Genomic DNA, 25,220 nt, shown 5'->3' with positions numbered 1-25,220 from the left:
TATAGAATACCTGTAAGAACCTATGGCAAATCATGCTCAGTGGTAAAAATATTGAGCCACTTAAGATAAGGAAAAAAGCAAGGGTGTCCACTCTTACCATTTCTATTCAGCATTGTAATGGAGCTTCCTGGTCAGTGCAGTGAGGTGGGAAAAATGGACAAATAATGTTTGGAAAGGAAGGTGTCCAGTGTGGCTCGTAGCTTGTGCTCCTGGGGGAATGTTTTTACCGTTTACCAAGATGAGAAAGACCAAGAGAGGACCCAGTTGGGAACATATAAGAGAAGGCCGTCCAGCTGCCCTGGAAGACCATGGGGCAGGGAGTCAGGATACTTCTGTTCTGCTCCACTCCCAGCTCTTCTACTAGCCCTGCATGGGCCGCTTTCCTCTTGGACCTGAGTTCTTCCATCTGTAAAATGGGTGGGTGTGGACAGATGGATTCATGGTGGGCTGCAGGGGCCAGATCTGGTGGGAAAACAGAGAAGAACGGGTGAACAGGAGCTGGCCCCATTCTCCAGGAGGGCAGGTTTCTGTATACAGACTGGATAGTAGAGGGAAGCACCCATTTGGGGATGGGTCAGGAGTCTGACTGGGCCATCTTGACTGTGCGCCTTGCAGAGGGATCATCCCCTCTCTCCTTTGCCAAGGGGTTATCATTGTTGCTATTTTTGGTGCTGTCAAGCCTGTGCTGCAGCTGTAAGACACTGACCCTCAACAACATGCCCTTTTGATGTTTTAGACCTACAACAGCCAGAACGAGAGCAACGAAGACTATGAGATCCCCCCAATAACACCTCCCAGCCTCCCCGAGCCATCCCTCCTGCACCTGGGGGACCACGAAGCCGGCTACCACTCACTGTGCCACAGCCTCACGCCCAACGGGCTGCTCCCTGCTTACTCCTACCAGGCCATGGACCTCCCAGCCATCATGGTGTCCAACATGCTGGCCCAGGACAGCCACCTGCTATCGGGCCAGCTGCCCACGGTGAGTCCCTTTTACCTGCCAGGGTTCCTGCTGGTCACAGCAGGAAAGGGAGTTGAGGGGGAGCAGAATGCCAGGGCCTTGATGAGGACCCTCTGCTCATGGGCAGGGTCTGGGCTCAGTTGGTTACTTGCATGGGGGGTCTGCAGAATATTGGGGGTGGGCATGGAGGGAAATTTATGTCCTCACACTACTTATTTCTGAAGCTGAGTTTATAGTACCTCGGTATTATTTGTTTTATTATTATGTTTAATAGTATAGTCTCATCTTTATTTTTATTTTTTAAAGATTTTATTGAGGGGGACTTCCCTGGCGGTCCAGTTGTTAGGGCTCTGTGCTTCCGCTGCAGGGGCCCTGGGTTCGATTCATGGTCAGGGAACTCAGAATCCCACAAGCCTCTTGGTGTGGCCAAAAAAAAAAAAAAAAGTCTTTATTATTGAAATATAATTCACCTACTATACAATTTACCTATTTGAAGTATATGGTTTGGTAGCTTTTAGAATATTCACAGTTGTGTGACCATCAGCACAATCTATTTTAGTACCTTTTCATCACCCCCGAAAGAAACCTTATACCCTTTAACCATCATCCCCAAATGCCCCCGTCATCTAGCCCTAGGCAACCACTGATCTACTATATAGTTGCCTATTATGCACGTTTCATATAAATAGAATCAGATTGTTTTTAAAATATCGTATTGCTTAAGCTAGCAGGAAAGAGGGTGATTACTGACTTAGAGTTTTGAGGATGTGTGGAAATTTGGCAGGCAGACCAGGGAAGGAAAGGACCTTCCAGGCTGAGGGAACAGCATGTACAAAAGCAAGAGGCAGGAGGCTCATGTTGTGCTTAGGAGTGGCATGGAGGTCATTCTTTTTATTGGGCTGGAGAGAAGGGACATGAAGCTATATAGGGAGAGAGGAGTGAAAACTAGCAGGGCCTGATCATAAAGATCCTGAATACCATACTAAGGAAATGTATGATTTTTCAGCATGGATGGTTGCTTTGAACAATCAAGACCTACAGAAAATCAGTAGAGAATTTTTTGTACAATGGGAAAATCTCCTTAAGGGAATTCTAGTACTTCTCCTGAATGACTGTGATGTGTGTTTAGTTTTGCTTTTTCCTTCACAGCTAGTCACAACCCTTAAGTTCATTCCTAAGTGACAGTAATCCAACTCAAATAAGCTGATGCAAAAAAAAGACTGAAATATCCGGGGGTGGACAAAGGGTTTCAGGCATAGCTGGATCCAGGAACTCCAGCAGTATCATTAGAGTCATCTGCGCAGCAGGCGTGAAGGCTTCCAGCAGCCAACATCTTCCCTGATGTCTCTGGCAGGTGACAGTTTGGGTCTTCCAGGGAGGACCATGACAGCACGGCTGGACCCGCCACTGTGTCCAGGAGGAAGCGGTCCTTGATTTTGTCACAAACACACCTATGGAGGGGAGGAGGGGCCACTAAATTGATTTCCTATCAGAATCACATGATGTTGGATGGATCATGTTCATCTCTGCAGAGGCTGCTCAGAGGTCATGGCCAAATTTGCGGCCCAATTCTAGCAGATGCCTGGGACCTTCAGGTGTACAGTTTATCATCTAACAATCTTAACTGTATTTTATTTATTTATTGTTTACTCTTGTTACCACCAAATCTCCTTGCTTAAAAAAAAAAAAACCTGGTATACTGTACGTATACTTTTTTTTTTTTTTTTTTTTTTGCGGTATGCGGGCCCCTCACTGTTGTGGCCTCCCCCGTTGCGGAGCACAGGCTCCGGACGCGCAGGCTCCGGACGCGCAGGCTCAGCGGCCATGGCTCACGGGCCCAGCCGCTCCGCGGCATATGGGATCCTCCCAGACCGGGGCACGAACCCGTATCCCCTGCATCGGCAGGCGGACTCTCAACCACTTGCGCCACCAGGGAGGCCCCTGTACGTATACTTTTGAGAGCCGCGTCACTTTTGTTTTTTCGAAGCTAGTGAGATGTAAAAGGAGAGAAAGAGAGAGGGAGGGAAAGAGGAAGCCAACTCAAGCCCCACATTTTATACTGTTCAGGGTCTGACTAAAGTGCTCAATGGAAATTGATGCTCCATTTGTTGAGGAACGAGCCCATCAATAATGCAGGTTCTCCGCTTCCCCTTCTCTCTCTCTGAGACCTGCGGATTCCACAGCCATGTGGTTTTAATTCCACTTTGTTACAACGCTTTTACCTTAGCTGCTTACCCAGCTAATTTCCTAACAAAAACCTCACAATTCCAGACCGTCCTGGTTCAGGATTTATGGTAACAGAGGCAAGGGCGGGGCCCTGCAGACGTCTCTGGTGTGTACCCTGGGGAGGGCCATGGATAAGGGGTGCGTCTGGCTGCAGTTCTGGGCCACAGTGTCACTGGTCTGGGATGCTGGTGGTCAGTGGAGACAGTGTGGGCTAGTGGTAGATGCGTGGGCTCCGGCATCCCAGGACCCGTGTTAATCCTGGTCCCACATCCTGAGCTTCAGTCCTCTTTTCTTGCAGTGACGTGTATCTGAGATAATGTATGTAAAGTCTTAACAAATGTCTGGCAGAGAGTAAACAATCAGGGAATATTTGCTATTGTTATTATTAGTCATAAAAATGAATTCCCACTGTAACCAAATGGCAGTGTTTTCCCATAAGTCTCATTTATCTAAAGGAACAGACTGCAGATACTCACAGGTACCTTGGTAGGGCCACCTGGTTATAATAGCTCTGATAATTACAAAGGATATTATCTGTTTATCAGAGATGACCCCCCATCCTTCCTCCTAGAAAATGCTTTTGTTGGGCTCAGTCCAAATAGGTACTTTGTAGCCATTTTCCAGATTTCTTTAAAAACTAGTGCATGTTTAAGATGCTTCACAAATTCAGATAGCTTTAATTCTTCCATTAGGGAGAGTTTTCAAGGGTTCACTGGGTTTTATATTCCCTCGTTATGAAATGAAAGATAAGCCAAACTATTTTACCCAGGGGAAGGCTGCCGGACCAAGTAGGAAACCAAATAAGAACGTGTCCATCCATTGGGACTGTATGGCAAAGAGGGACAAAGCACCCTTGAAGACAATTGTTTTAAATTTGTCTGAGCTGAAGCTTGAAGGTGTGTGTCTGTGTGTATGGATGTGCATGCTATGTGGGGGATGCTGGAATTTGTGTCAGCACCCTGCAGATGTTAAGCATTGTGCAGGAGGCTTTACAAACATTTTCCCACGTAATGCTCCCAAGTTCCGAGTGAGGCAGGAGCGACTGCAGTGAGGAAATGGAGGCTCAGAGCAGGTAGGTGACCGTATTAGTTTCCTGTGGCTGCTCTAACAATTGTCACAAACTCGGTGGCTTAAAAACAATGGAAATTTATTCTCTCACAGCTCTGAAAGATGGAGGTCCAAAATCTGTATCATTGGACCAAGATCAAGGTGTCAGGAGGAGTGACCTTCCTCCAGGGACTCTGGGAAAGAATTTATCCCATACTTCTCCTAGCCTCTTGTGATAGCCAGCTGTCCTTGGCTTGTGGCTGCATCACTCCAATCTCTGCCTGTCATCACATCGCCTTCTCTTCTGTCAGTGAAATCTCCCTCTGCCTTTCTTATAAGGATGGTTAAGTACTTAGGGCATTTAGGAATAATCTAGGATCATCTCCCCATCCCAAGAGCCTTAACTTAATCACATCTGCAAAGACTCTTTTTTCCAAATACAGTACTATTTACAGGTTTCAGGGATTAGAATCTGATGTCTTGAAGAGGCCATTTTTGGACTTAACCACAGTGATCAGCCTTGACTGAGAGCCAGCTAGGTACCAGGCATTGTTCTGAACTCTGGACCTACAAAATGCCCTTGAGGAACTCCTGGTGCAGGTGGAGAGACAGATGAAGAGCTCATTTTCAAAAATGCAGTAAATGCTCTGATAGAATCAGTGCATGTTGCTCTGTCCACCTAGAAGAGGCAGCTGGCTCAGATGTGGGGTTATTGCTTCCTAAAGGAAGTGATGACCTGACACTAGCAGTTTATGTATTTTATGAATGAATGAGTATAACATAGTTATTAAGTCACAAAACCAGAATTTACTCGCAGCTGTCTACCATGCACCTCTCAGTTTTAGCAGGTGCCCAAGGGATGGAGCAGCTTGGTGGAGGGTCACCAGTGGCACAGAGGATACCCCAAGGACCAGGATGCCTCAGGTGCTCTCTGCACAGGCTGAGATGTCAAGGATGTGGTCCTTGGAGCAGTGGATGAGGCCAAGGTGTTTGACAGCCATCTCATTAACGCCAAGCCCTCTTGGCTTTGATGCCAGAGGCCACCAACTCCTTTTGGTCCCCTGCCCGGCCCGCGTGGTCTCCCAGCGTGCATGGGAGTCGTCTCTTCTGCTTTAAAGGTATGGCTGCCGGCGGGAGTCCTATACAAGGAACAGCGGGCTCCTTTTACAAAATTAAATATGCTTAAGGCTTCTCCCTCGACTTCAGCATCTTAACTGATTAAACATTCATTTCCAAGACAAAAAGAGTCAATTTAGTATGAAAGATATATTTTGCCAGTTTAATTTGAAGCACCGCACCTCCATCTGACCCCTATTTTCATAACTCAGTAATTTTATCCTGTGTTGATTGTCTCATTTTGAGAGAGATATTGTATGTATAAATCAGTTTCTAAAATACCCAAAGAAACTAGAGGAGTGGAATTTATTATGCAGCCTCTGTTAAGTCTGAAATAATTTACTTTGGAGTCGTCCTTGGGAAATGCTCGAGCTTACAGTCCTGGCTTACCCAGAAGAGGAATTATCCTGGAAAGGGACAAAGCTTGATGCCCCCAGATAAGTTCCTGGGGAACCTGCACCTTTTTCAAGACTAGAGAAACTCCTGGGAGAGCCTTGGGCAGGTGGAGACGGGGCTCGATGGGAAGTGAGTTCTGGCAGAATCAGCCATGGGTTCTGGTGATTTGGGAAATGTGGGGTCTCCCTAAGATGAGCCCTGTGGGTCACTAAAATTCTGTGGTCCAGTCTTGGGCTTCAGTTAGCAGAGGGGTGGCACACAGCCGTCGTTCGAACATTCTCCTCCGGCATCGACTCTTGTTTACTGCTTTCTCTGGGAATTTGGATAAGTCACTTCTCTCCCAGCTTCAGTTTTCCCATCTATAGAATGGGGATTGGGATTCTGTCTCTGGTGAACTCACAAATAGGGAAATGGGGATAATTGCTTTGCCAGCTATGACACTCTGGATAAGCATATGGGTTTGGGGTTGGAGAGACCCTGCTCCCACCACAACACATGCCACTGGCCCGGGGGGCTCAAAACTTATCAACTTGGATTAAAATCCTGAGTGCTAGACTGGTCGTTTTAGACCCTTTGTGTTCTAGGTCTCTGTCCCAAATTGTCTCGCCAAGGCTGGACCTTCTCCCTGCACAGAGAGGGCTGGGGGCCATATCAAGTGAAGGGTCTTTCCTGGCTAGGATCCTAGGATGGGCTTTTGGGGGGAGGGCTGGGCAGTTTCTTAGTTGCACTTCACCCCCTTGCCTTGGAGGTGGTTCCCATGAGAGAGCCTGCAGCCCTGGCTTAAGGTCTGGAGCCTGGGGGCGGGGCTCAGAGCTTACGGGCAGGGCCTGTGTATTGACCGGGGAAGGTCCTTAATATTCACCACCCACCCCCCACCTCCTTCCCCTTCTCTTTCTGTTCTCACTCTTCCCCTCCAATCTCCTCTCTCTCTCCTCCTCCCTTCCCTGACTTATTCCTTCTCCACCCAGGAGACTTGGTCTCCCTCTATTTGATTCTCACAAATTGAGATGCAGGGGATCCTCTCTGGAGTCTAAGAAAAAAGGGACCAAAGACCCCCAACCTCTGGTCGTCTGGTCTTCTGAGCCACAGGACCAGTAGAGACACCTCCCCCTGCCCCCGCCCCCCGCCGCCTAGTCCAACCTATTCATTCATTTTATTGCCCTTAATGCATGATTTGTTTTTCGTTGTTGTTGTCATTGTTTTACAATTGTATCAGTTAGTTTTTGCTGTGTAACAAACTACCCCAACATTTAGTGGCTTAAAGCAAACAATGACCTTTTACTATTTCTTGTGCTTCTGTGGGTCAGCAAGGTAGTTCTTTGGATCTGGACTGGCTTGGCTGACTTCTGAGGTCAGCTTGCAGCTTGGCTGGAGCTGCATGGCCTAGGATGGCCCTGTTCACATCTCAGCAGTTGGCTGGGGTCAATGGGGATGACGTGGTCACAGGTCTTTCCTCACATGGTGGCCTGGGCTTGTTCACATGGTGATGGCCACAGGGCTCCCAAGAGCATCAAGAAAGAGGCTCCGATGTGCAACCACTTCAAACCTCAGCTTGCATCGTATTTGCTGATGTCCAGAAATAGACCCCACCTCTTGAAGGGAGAACTGGCAGAGTCACATTGCAGAAGGGCATGAATGCAGGGGAGGGCAGGAATTTGTGATCATATTTTGTGTGTGTGTGTGTGTGTTTTCTTGATGTATAGTATTACCTGGTATTTAGGAGCGTGGGCTCTGGGATTAGGCCAACCTAAGTTCAAAACACATTTCCAGGGGCTTCCCTGGTGGCGCAGTGGTTGACAGTCCATCTGCCGATGCAGGGGACACGGGTTCGTGCCCCAGTGTGGGAAGATCCCACATGCCGCAGAGCGGCTGGGCCCGTGAGACATGGCCGCTGAGCCTGCGCGTCCGGAGCCTGTGCTCTGCAACGGGAGAGGCCACAACGGTGAGAGGCCCGCGTACCGCAAAAACAAACAAACAAACAAAAAGAAACGCAGTTCCACCATTTGTTACCTTCCACCCTGTGACCCAGAACAAGGGGTTAATCGCCCCGGCACCTCAGGTTTTTTCATATGTAAAATGGAGGTAGTGTTACTTGCCTTATTGGAGCTTATGGGGATTCAATGATCAGATGTAGGCAAGTACCCAGTTGCCTGGCACACAGTGGGCATTCAATAAATGTAAGCTACTCTATTTACTAATTTATTCATTTTACTGATGAGGTTTGGGTATCTATGTTTGTCCAACGTGACCTGCCTGGGGTTGGCTTTGCTGGAGCCGTTGTTGGGCTGAGTCGCCAACGTGGGGCTGGTCCAAGAGGTGGGTGTCGGGGAGGGCAGGTCAGAGGCTGGGGGTGGACAGGGGACGGGCATATTCATTAAACTAGGGCCTTGGTCAAGGCTCAGCGCTTGAGAGCAACAGCGAAGTGACAGTTCCACTGCTTGCCAAGAAAGTGAGGGCCCCGAACCCAACTCCTCTTGGCTCCGTGACCAGGGGAAGGATCCATCTTAGTAAAAGTAAGGTGTCTGCAAGGGCTTCTACAGCCTGAACTTTTCCTGGTTGCCATGTTTTCGGCTAATTTCCCTCTGGGGGTGGGAGTGGGGTACTTATCTCCCAAATGGGCCTCTGAGGATCCTACACGGGGGCGGGGGGACCCGGTGTCCAGAGGTTTCTTTATATTCCGCAGAGTCCATAAGAAACTCCTTCCCCCTGTATTTAGAGGCAATAAGCAAAAGAAATGTCTTTTTACATTTCACAAAACTCGGAAAAATGGCTTTAAACAGCTTTTGCTCCCCTGCTATAATTATTTATTTTCAAACACTCCTGCAGGGGACTGCTCCGTTTTCTTATCCTGTACTCCTTTTTCTCATAAATGAACCATCACTTCAATAAATCATTATGAAAACAGAGACTAACACCGGCTCTGAAAGGTTGAAAGATTTATGTAACACATTTATGTTTCCCATTTTCTCATTCTGGTACTCGGCTGCAAAAGCTAAGCTAATAAAAGCTGCTATTAATATTTCTTGTTGCCTAGCAACCCCAGAGCGGGAGTAATAGCTTCAGCTAGAAAAATAGATGACCGATAAGGAAAAATTCAATTCTTTTATTATCTCAGGGGGAAATGGCCTTTTACTGGAACCATTATGATGTACGAGTATGAAGTTGAACACAAAAGATGTTTTTGTGTGTTTGTTTTTCTATTTTTAATGAACATTCTTTTACCTCCACTGACTCTTTCAGGGCACTTTTGTTTCCTTTTGCACCCCACCACCACCCCCATCCCTCATGCTTAATTTAGTAGCTATAGTGGTTAAGAACCTGTCAGCGTATTTTAGTTTAAAAATGGTTTTTGCAAAGGTTTATAACGCAGCCATAAAAATTCAGTCCCTGTTAAAACTCAGGCCAGTGATAAGCCAACGCACGGGCTAGTTCTCTACGAACAGGCTCATGTTTGTTGAGAGATAAGACTCATGGTTTTCTCGAAGAGGAAGGTCGGGAAAGAACAAAACGTATTCTTTTCCATGTCCCAGTTTTCTTTGGAACTCAGGGAAGCTGTCTCTTTTGAGAAGAGTTTGCTATAAAGTTTGAGGGGTGTTCAAAGCAGGAAAAGATAGGGCTATTTATTGAGCACCTGCTGTGTACAGATGTGGTGCCGTTGCCTCTTCCCAATAACCCTGTAGAGTAGGTACCATTTTTATCCCCATTTTTCAGATGCAGAAACTGAGGCTTAGAGAAGCCAAGGAATCAGCCCAAGGTAGCATGACGCCATGATGTTTCACCCCTTGGTGATTTAGCGTGGCGTTTCACAATTCTTGGACCTACCAGCATTGGGGGCAGGATCATTTTCTGTTGTGGGGGCAGTTCTGTGCGTTGGAGGATGTCAAGCAGCATCCCTGGCTTCTACCCATCATCCCTGGCCTCTAGGAGCACCCCCCAGTCAAAATCACCCCTGTTGGAGAACCACTGCATGCTGTTCCCTCTGCTTGGAAGCCCCTTCCCCCTTGTCAACCTGGCGGGCTCCTGCTCCTGTGTTAGGACCCAATTCAGAAGTCATCTTCTCTTGGAGGCTCTCTGGATCCTTTGGGCTGGGTGTAGGCACTTGCCTCCATCACAAAACTTGAGGATGTGGCAAAAAACTCAGGAATCAAGATAAGTCATTTTTTTATGCAGTATTTTTATAAACCAAAATTACCACCAAAAATATGAACTGTGTATCAAAAATTTAAATAAAGGTGAGATCAATCTGAATTCATGGAAATATATGGTTGGCCATTTAGATGCCCGTCTGTACCACCAGCCCGGCACAGCCTGAAGGCTGGGTCTGTGCTTTATGCTTTTCTCTGGCACCGCATCTAACAAAGGCCTGGCTTGCAGATAACCCTCAATCTCTGTTTATCGACGGAATGAATGGGAGAAGGGAGATTATTGTCCAGGGTCACACAGTGAGAAAAAGGGCAGATATGGAACTTGAATCCAGGTCTCTGGCTCCAAGCCCAGTGCTCTCTGCACCCTTCAGGCTGTATATGGGGTGAATCGAGGTTGCCTGCAGGGTGGTATCTAAGTCACAGGGGATTCAAAGATGCCCTGGGGTGCTCACAGCCTGGGGGAGGGGGAAGGGTAATAGCAGCCATGATTTCAGCTTGGTGTCCGCTTGGCTCTCCCTGTGGCTGTCTTATTCACCCACAACCCCTGTGCCAGACAAGAGCCGGCAGCTCACTGATGTGGAGCATCTCCCAGATCAGAACCATGATGGCTAGCCCCCTGGAGCACCACTCACACTCCCTGTGGTCACGGATTCCTTATCTTGGCCTTTGGAAGGCAAGGACTACTCCTTGTTTGACCCCTATATCCTCTCAGTGAACTTTTTCTAAATAAATGGATGAATTATCTGTAATCTGCTAACATTTATATAGCATTTATTATATGCTTGACACCCACTTAAGTCCTTTATATTTGTTATCTCATTTAATCCTTCATCCTGATGAAGGATATTATTGTTGCCATTTTGCAGATGAGAAAACAGAGGCACAGAGAGATAAATCACTTGGCTACACCACCACTAAGTGGTGGCGCCCAGATTTGAACCCAGATGGGCTGACTCCCCAGCCTGTGCACTCATTAGCCAACCTGTACAGGCTTCATGTGAATTTTTGAATGAGCAAGGGGGTGAATGAGCCAAGATAGAGAACCCCTTTAACCGACTCTGAGTCAAGCCATTCACGTTCATAAGTAACTGCAGCATGAAGTGTGAGGTGCTAGCTTGGAGTGAGAAGCAGGGGAGTGCTGACAAGCTCAGAGGAGAATAGTAGCAGGGAGGACCTCCTGGAGGTGGTGACCTTGGGGCTGGGCCTTAGGGGCCAGAGAACAGCAGCAGAAGCCTGAGGGGAGGAAACTTCACACCTGCCTGGATGTCCTTATTCAGACCCAATTGCCACCTCTTCTGCTGAGATTCACCAAACAGTTGTGATGTTTTACGATCACTTAGGTGCCCTCTGTTGTCCATCCTCCCCGCCCCCTGCCAGGCTCCTAATCGGAGCTGTGACCTTCTGGCCACGAAGGGTGCAAGGGCCAGGCATTTAACTTCCATTCTGGGCCAGATGCCCAGCTCAGCAGAGTACCTCTCCCTCTGAGACCTGCTCCCGAGTCACAAGGGAGAATTCACGGAAAATCTCAGCAACATTCGTCAGCTGCAGCTTCAATATTACCCAGTATAATGGCTCATTCCTCCGAGTGCATATTCAGTACCACGTTTGGGAAAATGAGCTTTTAATGTACCATCGGCATTGCTGAGAAACCATCTCTGGCTCCGCAGAATGTCTGGAGCACATAAAACTTGAGATCTATTGGAGTCATTTTCCCCTGGCTCTGCTGGATAATAAAAAGTCAGTCCCATGCCCTCTTTCTCTCATCTTGTGGCTTTGTCCATTTAGAACTCGGGGTCTTTATAAAACTCATCAAAATATTAAGGCTCCAGAAGAGAGCATCGATATACTCCTGAAGTCGAGACACCAAGAGCATTTCGAGAGGAAGGGCATCCTGGGAGAGGTTTCAGCACACCGGCTGGCTTGGGCTGTGGCCCCAGCTGTGATGGTGGCAGCCCGGGTCCAAGTGGTAGCACTTAACCGGCAGTATGGAGTCTTGAGGTTCCTCTTCTGCCCTGGTGGGTGACCTTGGGTGTAACTCCCTCTCTCTGAGCCTCAGGTGAGATGGAGCTGATGCTATTTACCCCACAGGGTGGCTGTGAGAACCAGATGTGTGGATGGATAGTCCTGGTGCTTAGCTTCGTGTGTGAGATGTAGCAGGTGTCTGATACGGGTTTGTTGAATGACTGAGTGAGTGAAGAAATGAATGAAAAATAAACGCTGCCTGTGTAAACACTTCACAAACTGTAGAGTGCTGCCTACACTATTGTTGGTAAGTAAGCCAGATGGGGACCCTATAGTCTATCCCATCTTACGGCCCACCTTATCTCATCTAACCCTCCCATCGACTTTGGAGGGAGATGGAATTATCCCCATTTAACAGATGCGTACCTGAGACTCAGAGGGCAAGTGGCTTGTCCAGAGACAGCCAGGAAGTGGTGAAGGCAGGACGGGAACCTCGCTCCCTTGGCCCCAAGTGTCTTGTGCCCTCAACATTGCAGCTCAGAGCCTAGGGGTTGGGGGACGTTTGGGTGGGAGCTCCAAGGTCAGATGTGTGATCAGCTGTGTGACCTCAGCCACCTACTCACCCTCTCTGTGCTGCAGTTTCCTCATGGGATATTTGCAAGGAGTAAATGAGATATTCCAGGTGGTGTCCAGATCCGTGCCAGAGGGAGGTCTGCCTGGTTCCACAGGGAGCTCTTAAGCATGAATTAGACTCCTGTGTGTGGTGTCAGTCATTGGTCACAGGCCAGGATGGGTGGGGCATGTGTGTAAGTTCCTAGGCAGGAAGGAACTTGGAATTGGCCAAGGGCAATTCTTAGAGAAGGAGGCAGCCATGAGCCTTTCACAGTCAACACTCCCAGGAATTGTTCTCGTTGGGGCTCCGGCAGTTTCTACATCTAAAACTGGATCCTAAGGCCAGCAAGATCAGCATCACCTGGGAAGTTGTTAAGAGATGCAGATTCTCAGGCCCCCTCCTGGCCCCTCAACCTGTGTTTAACCAGCCCTCCAGGGGATTCTGATCCTGCTCAGAACCACTGGATCGCCATCATCCTCAGCTGAGTCCTGAGTTCTCCGTTGTTTTAGGACACACAGAACTGTCACTTGTGTTTCTGTCTGCCTTGAGAATGTCATCACACCTGTGACAGTTGCAAACCTTTTTCCCCAGAGAATGCAGAGGATCCACACCTCTGCCTATGGTTCCTGACTCGTCCCAGCCCCCTATGCCTCCTTTTGGCTAGGCCTTAAAGCAGAAACCCTGGTGTGAGGACCGTCCACAGCCTGGGTTCAGAAGGACTTCAGGCCACATCTCCTTAGATTGTGAGGCTTTCATTGTGCACCAAGGGCCTATGCAGAATTAGAAACAGCATGTACTAGGGGAAAAGAAAGGGAACCCGGGCAGCGGGGATCACCAGGACCTCTGTGTGACCGGGAGGCAGGGTTCTGCTAGCTGTGTCTGGGGGACTGTGCGGCGTGCCAGCTGAGGGCAATCGGAGCAGCCTGTTCTCAGAAATCATGAGCGGACAGAGTATGGGTTGTCGGACCAAAAGACTCAAGCGACATCTGCAGCCCTGGCAGCAGCTGAACCTGATGAATTAGGCTTCGGCTAAAGACACAGGGTGACAGCAAAGCATGGGTCCCCTGCCCGAGATCGTGGGCCCAAAGGGTCAGCCTGAGGCGGTCACACCCCCATCCCACAGGACTCCTTTTCTCGCTTGGGAACCGCAGACCTCAGACCCCTATGCCTTTGCACATAAGATTCCTCCTCCCCGCCCCCTTTCACCTGCCTTGTGTACGTGATGTGTTCTTACTTGGTGTGCCCCTGCTAGGAGAAGCGGGTTAACTCCAGCCAGCAAATTGGCTGTGCCCTTCTCTGCATGTCCCCACCATTGCGACCTTGGTCACAGTAAACTGGAACTGTATCTTCTCATAACCCCCAGTGTGGTAGGGAACAGGTTCTGTGCCCCAGCACATAGCGGAAGCCTGCCACCCACGCAGGTATCCACAGCGCAAGCGACCAAAGGCCAGCCAATGACACTAGAAACAAAACTGTCCTCTGGGAATAGGAGCTTAGCCTCTGCTACGGCCCCTTACCCTGGACACTCACACCGTGTCTCTGTGCCTGCTGAAAAGGGGTTAGTACTTTGCAAAAATTAATATCACTGGCTTTGGACTTCTGGAGACCTGGATTTAAATCTGAGTCTCTCCAGCTGCTTGCTGTGTTGAGCAAGTTACCCACCCCCTCTGATCGTTAGCTTTCTTATGCATAAAATGGATATGTTAATAACCCTTACCTTATGGGGCAGTTTTGAAAATTAAACGCTATAATGCTTATAAAATGCTCAGCATGGTAGCCTTAACAATGCTATTATTTGTCTCTCAGCACTTCGTGTATGAGCTGTTTTTCTTCCCTGCCAACCCACATGGAGGACTCTGTATCCTTTCTAGTTTCCCCCAAGATATCTACCTGCCCAAATATTGGTAGACAAAGTTGCTTCCCTGGGGGTCTTCTGGGGGTACCCATCATGTTGACACATGTATGTGCTCCCGAGTCCCCTCTTGGCCACACTGACACTGTGATGACCTCTCTGTCTCATCCCTGCCCCCATGGCGTGTTCGGCGACAGGATCCTCTTGGTTCGGTCTCACACCATAATCCCCTCAAGTTCAGCATCTGTCCCCAGACCTACAGATCTAGACGTACCTCTGAGCTCAGCTGAATGAAGGCTCCTCTGTGAATAGGACCTGCCTCCCTTAGAGGTTAGTTTAGGGCCCCTTTGGTTTAAACTGAGCATCCTTGGGTCCACCCTCCACCCTGAGCAAGGTATTGGTATATTTCTCAATACAAGTCAAAAGAAGTACAGTTTTCTCCCAAACAGGGATTCTGGTTGCATTAGTTCGACTCCACCGAGAAGCAGCGCTAGACAGGATTAGACATGGAAGAGGTCTGTTGAAGAGGGAGAAAGAGAAGGCGGGAGGTGGGGGGAATTCCAGACTGCGTGTGATGCAGGTCTTATGTCTATGGAAGGAAGGAAGGAAGGAAGGGAGGGAGGGAGGGCGGGAGGAAGAGGGATTGGGCAGGAAGAGTCTTGTGTGGCAGCATAGTTTCAAGAAAGGTTTGGCCAGGCCCAGGAGGGGATCCTTGAACCAACATCCCCAATGGAGGAGCTGCATGTCTCACCAGATGGCCCTGCCGCAGTACCCCCGTGTGCTCAGTCACTGGCTTGGGGTGGCCCGTGGAAAGCGTGGCCTTGGCGAGAGCACATTCATGGAGCCAGAAGAGCAGCAGCTGGGTTCTCACAACAGGAGGGCTGAGTGGTGCGTTTCCGTGGCCACCACGGTCCACTCCTTGTGCCACACAGATCTGCTTCTCCATGCAGGCGAGGGAGCGGTATCTCCACGGCTCCTTGGACCCCTGTTCCTGAAGGAAATGTAGTGGAACTAGTGACAGCCTTCCTTGCTGCCTCTGCTCTTGGAAATGTGATCAGTACTCATCCTCCAGTGCCGTCCTTGGTTAAATTCCCCTCTCCCTCGGCTATCAGCCCCGCTGATCTGGTGGCTTACATGTCTTACCTGCTCCCGAGAGGTCTGGTTCCTCACACATACACTTCTCAGGTCCGGGTTGCTGCACCTGCCCATGTACAGTCGCAGTGGGGAAGGGAGGGGTGAGAGGCACCGAGTGGGTCACCTGGGATACATGTGTATTCCTCCCTGCACCCACAGGGCAGACTTCCCTTCTCCTGCCAGGCAGGGCCAATTCCTCCTGCCACGATGGTGAGTTCTCCTCTCTCTGCCTCGTCCCTAGACATAAGAAGTCCAAAGGGCCCTGGCAGCAGCCGGATCTGTTGTGTCCCCCTCTGGGGACCGGGTTCTCCAACTGGGCAGAGCCCAGAATTGCCGGACCAGGAAGCATAAGATCCCCTAGTGGGTCATTGGGAGTGATGAAGAGTAGGACCACTCCTGCTTCCACCCCTTGGTTCCTGGACCCACGTATTCTGCACAGAACCACGTGGAGGTCTCCAGTTTAATGCAAGTACCACGTCCTGAAGGTCAGCACCCCATCCTTTCAGAGTGTTATCTCCAAGCTAGTGCTTCATCTGCTCCTGTAGAAGGCCATTCCTGCATTCTAGAGGCCAGATCCTGGCGTGATATGTGATGTGACTCATAGATCCCATGGTGACAGGCCCATCCCCATGCCTCTGTCTTTGTGAAGTGGGCCCCCTGGTGGGATGCTATGCCATGTGTGATTCCAAGCCTGTGGACCAGGCTTTCTGTCAGCCCCCGGAGAGCTGGCTGAGGCACTGCAGATAGGAGAGTCAGACTGTGCCCAAAATACCTGTCCCTGAGAGGATGAACTGGCTCTTTCAAGATGGAAGAGGCCCAATGTAATCAACTTACCATCCAGGACTGGTTGACCTCTTCAAGGACTAGTGCCGTGCTGGGGTCTCAGCACCGGTCTCTGTGGCTGACAGGGTGGACAGTCAGAGGCAGCAGCAGCTACACTGGCCTTGGTCCATGGGAGTTCATGTCATCGGGTCCATGTATAGCCTCATCTCTGCACCTGGGCTACTCCATCCATGTGCCCAGTGCCGGTTCTGCGGTGGCTGGTGATGAAGGCTGGTTAATGCATCGGGGTGAGCCATCTTGTCTACGTGATCACTCAGTGCCTCTCCCGTGGTGAATGCCTTCTGGTTGGCAAAAATGTGGTTCAAAAATCACACTTTGTGCCCGCTCCCATAACTCCATCCATATGTCTCTACCCCAGACAACTGGCCCCCAAGCTCACAGCTCTTTGCCATCCAGACCTCTGACCAGCCAGCCGGGCCATTGGCTCCTGCTGTGACTCTGTATACAGTTGATTCTCATTATTGGCAGATTTCTGTGTTTGCCAACTCATCTACTTGCCCAAATGTATTTAGAACCCCAAAATCAATGCTCATGGTGCTTTCACAGTCATTTGTAATCCAAATCTCACATTCCCTGCTGAGGTCACAGGGGGTGATGTTCTGCCTTGTTTCAGCTTTCATGCTGTAAACAGGTCTCCTTTTCAAGGTCTATTTAGTGCCACATTTTTCACATTTTCTTGCCTTTTGTGGCTGATTTCACTGTTTAAAGTGGCCCCAATTGTATTGCCAAAGTGCTGCCTAGCGTCCCTAAGCTCAGGAAGGCTGTGATTTATTTACAGTGAAAATGGGTGTGTTCAGACCAGAGTCACAGTGCCTGGAATTCAATATTAATTGAATATTAATTGAGTCAACGGTACATACCAAATGAGGTGTTTTTATTTTTTTTTAATTTTTTTTTAATTATTATTTTTTTATTTTTTGCTTTATAACAAATTTAATCAGTTATACATATACATATGTTCCCATATCCCCTCCCTTTTGCGTCTCCCTCCCACCCTCCCTATCCCACCCCTCCAGGCGGTCACAAAGCACCGAGCTGATCTCCCTGTGCTATGCGGCTGCTTCCCACTAGCTATCTACCTTACATTTGGTAGTGTATATATGTCCATGCCGCTCTTTCACTTTGTCACAGCTTACCCTTCCCCCTCCCCATATCCTCAAGTCCATTCTCTAGTAGGTCTGTGTCTTTATTCCTGTCTTACCCCTATGTTCTTCATGACATTTTTTTTTCTTAAATTCCATATATATGTGTCAGCATACAGTATTTGTCTTTCTCTTTCTGACTTACTTCACTCTGTATGACAGACTCTAGGTCCATCCACCTCATGACAAATAGCTCAATTTCATTTCTTTTTATGGCTGAGTAATATTCCATTGTATATATGTGCCACATCTTCTTTACCCATTCATCCGATGATGGACACTTAGGTTGTTTCCATCTCCGGGCTATTGTAAATAGGGCTGCTATGAACATTTTGGTACATGTCTCTTTTTGAATTATGGTTTTCTCAGGGTATATGCCCAGTAGTGGGATTGCTGGGTCATATGGTAGTTCTATTTGTAGTTTTTTAAGGAACCTCCATACCGTTCTCCACAGTGGCTGTACCAATTCACATTCCCACCAGCAGTGCAAGAGTGTTCCCTTTTTTCCACACCCTCTCCAGCATTTATTGTTTCTAGATTTTTTGATGATGGCCATTCTGACTGGTGTGAGATGATATCTCATTGTAGTTTTGATTTGCATTTCTCTAATGAGTAAAGATGTTGAGCATCCTTTCATGTGTTTGTTGGCAGTCTGTATATCTTCTGTGGAGAAATGTCTATTTAGGTCTTCTGCCCATTTTTGGATTGGGTTGTTTGTTGTTTTGTTATTGAGCTGCATGAGCTGCTTATAAATTTTGGAGATTAATCCTTTGTCAGTTGCTTCATTTGCAAATATTTTCTCCCATTCTGAGGGTTGTCTTTTGGTCTTGTTTATGGTTTCCTTTGCTGTGCAAAAGCTTTTAAGTTTCATTAGGTCCCATGTGTTTATTTTTGTCTTTATTTCCATTTCTCTAGGAGGTGGGTCAAAAAGGATCTTGCTGTGATTTATGTCATAGAGTGTTCTGCCTATGTTTTCCTCTAAGAGTTTGACAGTGTCTGGCCTTACATTTAGGTCTTTAATCCATTTTGAGCTTATTTTTGTGTATGGTGTTAGGGAGTGATCTAATCTCATACTTTTACATGTCCCTATCCAGTTTTCCCAGCACCACTTATTGAAGAGACTGTCCTTTCTCCACTGTACATTCCTGCCTCCTTTATCAAAGATAAGGTGACCATATGTCCGTGGGTATATCTCTGGGCTTTCTATCCTGTTCCATTGATCTATCTTTCTGTTTTTGTGCCAGTACCATACTGTCTTGATTACTGTAGCTTTGTAGTATAGTCTGAAGTCAGGGAGCCTGATTCCTCCAGCTCCATTTTTCATTCTCAAGATTGCTTTGGCTATTCGGGGTCTTTTGTGTTTCCATACAAATTGTGAAATTTTTTGCTCTAGTTCTGTGAAAAATGCCAGTGGTAGTTTGATAGGGATTGCATTGAATCTGTAGATTGCTTTGGGTAGTAGAGTCATTTTCACAATGTTGATTCTTCCAATCCAAGAACATGGTACATCTCTCCATCTATTTGTATCATCTGTAATTTCTTTCATCAGTGTCTTATAATTTTCTGCATACAGGTCTTTTGTCTCCTTAGGTAGGTTTATTCCTAGATATTTTATTCTTTTTGTTGCAATGGTAAATGGGAGTGTTTCCTTGATTCCACTTTCAGATTTTTCATCATTAGTATATAGGAATGCCAGAGATTTCTGTGCATTAATTTTGTATCCTGCTACTTTACCAAATTCATTGATTAGCTCTAGTAGTTTTCTGGTAGCATCTTTAGGATTCTCTATGTATAGTATCATGTCATCTGCAAACAGTGACAGCTTTACGTCTTCTTTTCCAATTTGGATTCCTTTTATTTCCTTTTCTTCTCTGATTGCTGTGGCTAAAACTTCCAAAACTAGGTTGAATAAGAGTGGTGAGAGTGGGCAACCTTGTCTTGTTCCTGATCTTAGTGGAAATGGTTTCAGTTTTTCACCATTGAGGACGATGCTGGCTGTGGGTTTGTCATATATGGCCTTTATTATGTTGAGGAAAGTTCCCTCTATGCCTACTTTCTGCAGGGTTTTTATCATGAATTGGTGTTGAATTTTGTCGAAAGCTTTCTCTGCATCTATTGAGATGATCATATGGTTTTTCTCCTTCAATTTGTTAATATGGTGTATCACGTTGATTGATTTGCGTATATTGAAGAATCCTTGCATTCCTGGAATAAACCCCACTTGATCATGGTGTATGATCCTTTTAATGTGCTGTTGGATTCTGTTTGCTAGTATTTTGTTGAGGATTTTTGCATCTATGTTCATCAGTGATATTGGCCTGTAGTTTTCTTTCTTTGTGACATCCTTGTCTGGTTTTGGTATCAAGGTGACGGTATCAAGGTAGAATGAGTTTGGGAGTGTTCCTCCCTCTGCTATATTTTGGAAGAGTTTGAGAAGGATAGGTGTTAGCTCTTCTCTAAATGCTTGATAGAATTCACCTGTGAAGCCATCTGGTCCTGGGCTTTTGTTTGTTGGAAGATTTTTTATCACAGTTTCAATTTCAGTGCTTGTGATTGGTCTGTTCATATTTTCTATTTCTTCCTGATTCAGTCTTGGCAGGTTGTGCATTTCTAAGAATTTGTCCATTTCTTCCAGGTTGTCCATTTTATTGACATAGAGTTGCTTGTAGTAATCTCTCATGATCTTTTGTATTTCTGCAGTGTCAGTTGTTACTTCTCCTTTTTCATTTCTAATTCTATTGATTTGAGTCTTCTCCCTTTTTTTCTTGATGAGTCTGGCTAATGGTTTATCAATTTTGTTTATCTTCTCAAAGAACCAGCTTTTAGTTTTATTGATCTTTGCTATCGTTTCCTTCTTTTCTTTTTCATTTATTTCTGATCTGATCTTTATGATTTCTTTCCTTCTGCTAACTTTGGGATGTTTTTGTTCTTCTTTCTCTAATTGCTTTAGGTGCAAGGTTAGGTTGTTTATTCGAGATGTTTCCTGTTTCTTAAGGTGGGATTGTATTGCTCTAAATTTCCCTCTTAGAACTGCTTTTGCTGCATCCCATAGGTTTTGGGTCGTCGTGTCTCCATTGTCATTTGTTTCTAGGTATTTTTTAATTTCCTCTTTGATTTCTTCAGTGATCACTTCGTTATTAAGTAGTGTATTGTTTAGCCTCCATGTGTTTGTATTTTTTTCAGCTCTTTTCCTGTAATTGATATCTAGTCTCATAGCATTGTGGTTGGAAAAGATACTTGATACAATTTCAATTTTCTTAAATTTACCAAGGCTAGATTTGTGACCCAAGATATGATCTATCCTGGAGAATGTTCCATGAGCACTTGAGAAAAATGTGTATTCTGTTGTTTTTGGATGGAATGTCCTATAAATATCAATTAAGTCCATCTTGTTTAATGTATCATTTAAAGCTTGTGTTTCCTTATTTATTTTCATTTTGGATGATCTGTCCATTGGTGAAAGTGGGGTGTTAAAGTCCCCTACTATGATTGTGTTACTGTCGATTTCTCCTTTTATGGCTGTTAGTATTTGCCTTATGTATTGAGGTGCTCCTATGTTGGGTGCATAAATATTTACAATTGTTATATCTTCTTCTTGGATCGATCCCTTGATCATTATGTAGTGTCCTTCTTTGTCTCTTCTAGTAGTCTTTATTTTAAAGTCTATTTTGTCTGATATGAGAATTGCTACTCCAGCTTTCTTTTGGTTTCCATTTGCATGGAATATCTTTTTCCATCCCCTTACTTTCAGTCTGTATGTGTCTCTAGGTCTGAAGTGGGTCTCTTGTAGACAGCATATATATGGGTCTTGTTTTTGTATCCATTCCGCCAATCTGTGTCTTTTGGTGGGAGCATTTAGTCCATTTACATTTAAGGTAATTATCGATATGTATGTTCCTATTCCCATTTTCTTAATTGTTTTGGGTTCGTTATTGTAGGTCTTTTCCTTCTGTTGTGTTTCTTGCCTAGAGAAGTTCCTTTAGCATTTGTTGTAAAGCTGGTTTGGTGGTGCTGAACTCTCTCAGCTTTTGCTTGTCTGTAAACGTTTTAATTTCTCCATCAAATCTGAATGAGATCCTTGCTGGGTAGAGTAATCTTGGTTGCAGGTTTTTCTCCTTCATCACTTTAATTATGTCCTGCCACTCCCTTCTGGCTTGTAGAGTTTCTGCTGAGAGATCAGCTGTTATCCTGATGGGGATTCCCTTGTGTGTTATTTGTTGTTTTTGCCTTGCTGCTTTTAATATGATTTCTTTGTGTTTAATTTTTGACAGTTTGATTAATATGTGTCTTGGCGTATTTCTCCTTGGATTTATTCTGTATGGGGCTCTCTGTGCCTCCTGGACTTGATTAACTATTTCCTTTCCCATATTAGGGAAGTTTTCAACTATAATCTCTTCAAATATTTTCTCAGTCCCTTTCTTTTTCTCTTCTTCTTCTGGAACCCCTATAATTCGAATGTTGGTGCGTTTAATGTTGTCCCAGAGGTCTCTGAGACTGTCCTCTGTTCTTTTCATTCTTTTTTCTTTATTTTGCTCTGCAGCAGTTATTTCCACTATTTTATCTTCCACCTCACTTATCCGTTCTTCTGCCTCAGTTATTCTGCTATTGATCCCATCTAGAGTATTTTTTATTTCATTTATTGTGTTTTTAATCGATGCTTGATTCATCTTTAGTTCTTCTAGGTCCTTGTTAACTGTTTCTTGCATTTTGTCTATTCTATTTCCAAGATTTTGGATCTTGGAAATAGAATCTTGGATCATCTTTACCATCATTATTCTGAATTCTTTTTCAGGTAGACTGCCTATTACCTCTTCATTTGTTAGGTCTGGTGGGTTTTTATCTTGCTCCTTCTCCTGCTGTGTGTTTTTCTGTCTTCTCGTTTTGCTTATGTTACTGTGTTTGGGGTCTCCTTTTTGCAGGCTGCAGGTTCGTAGTTCCCGTTGTTTTTGGTGTCTGTCCCCAGTGGCTAAGGTTGGTTTAGTGGGTTGTGTAGGCTTCCTGGTGGAGGGGACTAGTGCCTGTGTTCTGGTGGATGAGGCTGGATCTTGTCTTTCTGGTGGGCAGGTCCACGTCTGGTGGTGTGTTTTGGGGTGTCTGCGGACTTTTTATGATTTTAGGCCACCTCTCTGCTAATGGGTGGCGTTGTGTTCCTGTCTTGCTAGTTGTTTGGCATAGGGTGTCCAGCACTGTAGCTTGCTGGTCGTTGAGTGAAGCTGGGTGCTGGTGTTGAGATGGAGATCTTTGGAAGATTTTCGCCGTTTGATATTATGTGGAGCTGGGAGGTCTCTTGTGGACCAGTGTCCTGAAGTTGGCTCTCCCACCTCAGAGGCACAGCACTGACTCCTGGCTCCTCAATTTGGGATGATGTGTTGTCTATTCATGTATTCCACAGATGCAGGGTACATCAAGTTGATTGTGGAGCTTTAATCCGCTGCTTCTGAGGCTGCTGGGAGAGGTTTCCCTTTCTCTTCTTTGTTCTCACAGCTCCTGGGTCTCAGCTTTGGATTTGGCCCCGCCTCTGTGTGTAGGTCGCCGGAGGGCGTCTGTTCTTCGCTCAGACAGGACAGGGTTAAAGGAGCAGCCTCTTCGGGGATTCTGGCTCACTCAGGCCGGGCGGGAGGGAGGGGCACGGAGTGCGGGGCGAGCCTGCGGCGGCAGAGGTCGGCGTGACGTTGCACCAGCCCGAGGTGCGCCGTGCGTTCTCCCAGGGAAGCCGCCCCTGGATCCCGGGACCCCAGCAGTGGCGGGCTGCACGGGCTCATGGAAGGGCGGTGTGGACAGTGACCTGCGCTCGCACACAGGCTTCTTGGCGGCGGCAGCAGCAGCCCCAGCGTCCCACGCCCGTCACTGGGCTTCGCGCTTTCAGTCGTGACTCGCGCCCGTCTGTGGAGCCCCTTTAAGCAGCGCTCTTAATCCCCTCTCCTCGCGCACCAGGAAACCAAGAGGGAAGAAAAAGTCTCTTGCCTCTTCGGCAGCTCCAGAGTTTTCCCGGACTCCCTGCCGGCTAGCTGTGGCACATTAGCCCCCTTCAGGCTGAGTTCTCGCCGCCAGCCCCAGTCCTCTCCCTGCGCTCTGACCGAAGCCCAAGCCTCAGCTTCCAGCGCCGCCTGCCCCAGCGGGCGAGCAGACAAGCCTCTCGGGCTGGTGAGTGCCGCTCGGCACCGATCCTCTGCGCGGGAATCTCTTCGCTTTGCCCTACCCAGGTATGTGGGGAGTTTCTTGCCTTTTGGGAGGTCTGGGGTCTTCTGCCAGCGTTCAGTATGTGTTCTGTAGGAGTTGTTCCACGTGTAGCTGTATTTCTGGTGTATCCGTGGGGAGGAAGGTGATCTCCGCGTCTTACTCTTCCGCCATCTTACCCGGAAGTCCTATGTTATCACTTATAAGTGGAATCTAAAAAATAAAACAAATGTATATGACAAAACAGAAACAGACTCACCAAATGAGGTGTTTTTAAACAGAAACACACATAAAACAAGGTCATGTACTGATCGGTTGATGAGAATATCATCATTTCCTGTGACCAGAGGCTCGCAGGAACCTAATCCCTTATTTCTCCTAGGAGTGGTGGCTCAGTATTCACTGATACAGTGTTGGAGGTGGCTTTATAGAACAGAACCACCGTGAATTAGGAGAATGGACTGTATAGTCTCACCTCAGCCTCCTCTCCTGCCACACAAAGTGGATGATGGGGTGCAGTTGCTCACACTCCACCCCGTAGGAAGATTTTACTGCTCTCTTCTCTTTCAAGACCTGCCGCGAATGTTGCTAAAATAGAGTCATCACCCACTTTTGGTGTGTACCCACATAGGGAACTGGCCCATCTGTAAGTCGTACTTGGTCCTTTCCTTCTTGTTTCGGCAGGTTGTACAGGACTCCCCCCTCCCCAACACAGCCTCGGGTGTGAATTGAGGCGTTGGTGCAACTGTGTTTTGTGACATGATGTGTGGTCTGCTGTTTCGCATTCAACTTACTCATGCCCTCTGGTCTTGCTTGGGTTTAATCCTGGATATACTTTTTTGTTTGTTTGTTTGTTTTTGTTTTTACATCTTTATTGAAGTATAATTGATTTACAATGGTGTGTTAGTTTCTGCTTTATAACAAAGTGAAAGCAGCCACATAGCACAGGGAGATCAGCTCGGTGCTTTGTGACCACCTAGAGGGGTGGGGTAGGGAGGGTGGGAGGGAGGGAGACGCAAGCTGGATATACTTTTTTACATTGGAATTTCATTACATCCACAAATTAAAATGGAGAGATTTTATATCATTATACTTTTGAGTTGTCCCATTCAGAAACAATGTGAATCTCCATTTATTTCAATAATTTTTGCTCTCTTTATAGTTTTATATATGTATATATCCATATGCATATACATACGTATGTATGGGTCCAACATATTTCTTATAAATTTCATTCTTTAGAATTTTATATTTTTGCTATTATGGTTAGAACTTTTCAATTACGTTTTCTGGGTTTTTGTGGGTAAATAAGAAAGCAGTGTATTTCTTATATTAACTTTTATCTGACTGTCTCAAATTCTAACTTGAGAATTTGAGGTTTTGAGGATTTCTAGAAATGCTATCACATCTACAGAGAAGATGCTTTCCAGTGGTTGTAACTCACTTCTTTTTGTTTCATTGCATTGGGTCAAACTTTCACTTAATAGGGATGATATCAGTGACCAGTGATCTTTGCTTTCTCCCCCAGTTAAATGGGGATTAAATTCACCCTTGGCATAAAGTCAGTTTTTTAGCATATTTTAAAAGACATTTCTAATCTTTCAGC

General features: G+C 46.6%; 1 protein-coding gene across 2 annotated transcripts in view; it reads left to right on the top strand.

Annotated features, from left to right (window-relative positions):
- Positions 1 to 25,220, top strand: part of TOX2 (TOX high mobility group box family member 2) — a 147,894-nt gene that overhangs the window by 92,801 nt on the left and 29,873 nt on the right. For both annotated transcript variants that reach the window (XM_060078428.1, XM_060078429.1), the window contains exon 3: positions 737 to 982. In XM_060078428.1, the coding sequence (XP_059934411.1) occupies positions 737 to 982 (246 nt within the window). The remainder of the gene's footprint in view (positions 1 to 736; positions 983 to 25,220) is intronic.

The sequence above is a fragment of the Mesoplodon densirostris genome, chromosome 16, assembly GCF_025265405.1.
Source record: "Mesoplodon densirostris isolate mMesDen1 chromosome 16, mMesDen1 primary haplotype, whole genome shotgun sequence".
Classification (NCBI taxonomy): domain Eukaryota; kingdom Metazoa; phylum Chordata; class Mammalia; order Artiodactyla; family Ziphiidae; genus Mesoplodon; species Mesoplodon densirostris.
The sequence above is the reverse complement of the archived record's forward strand: the minus strand, read 5'-3'. Positions and strand labels throughout refer to the sequence as shown.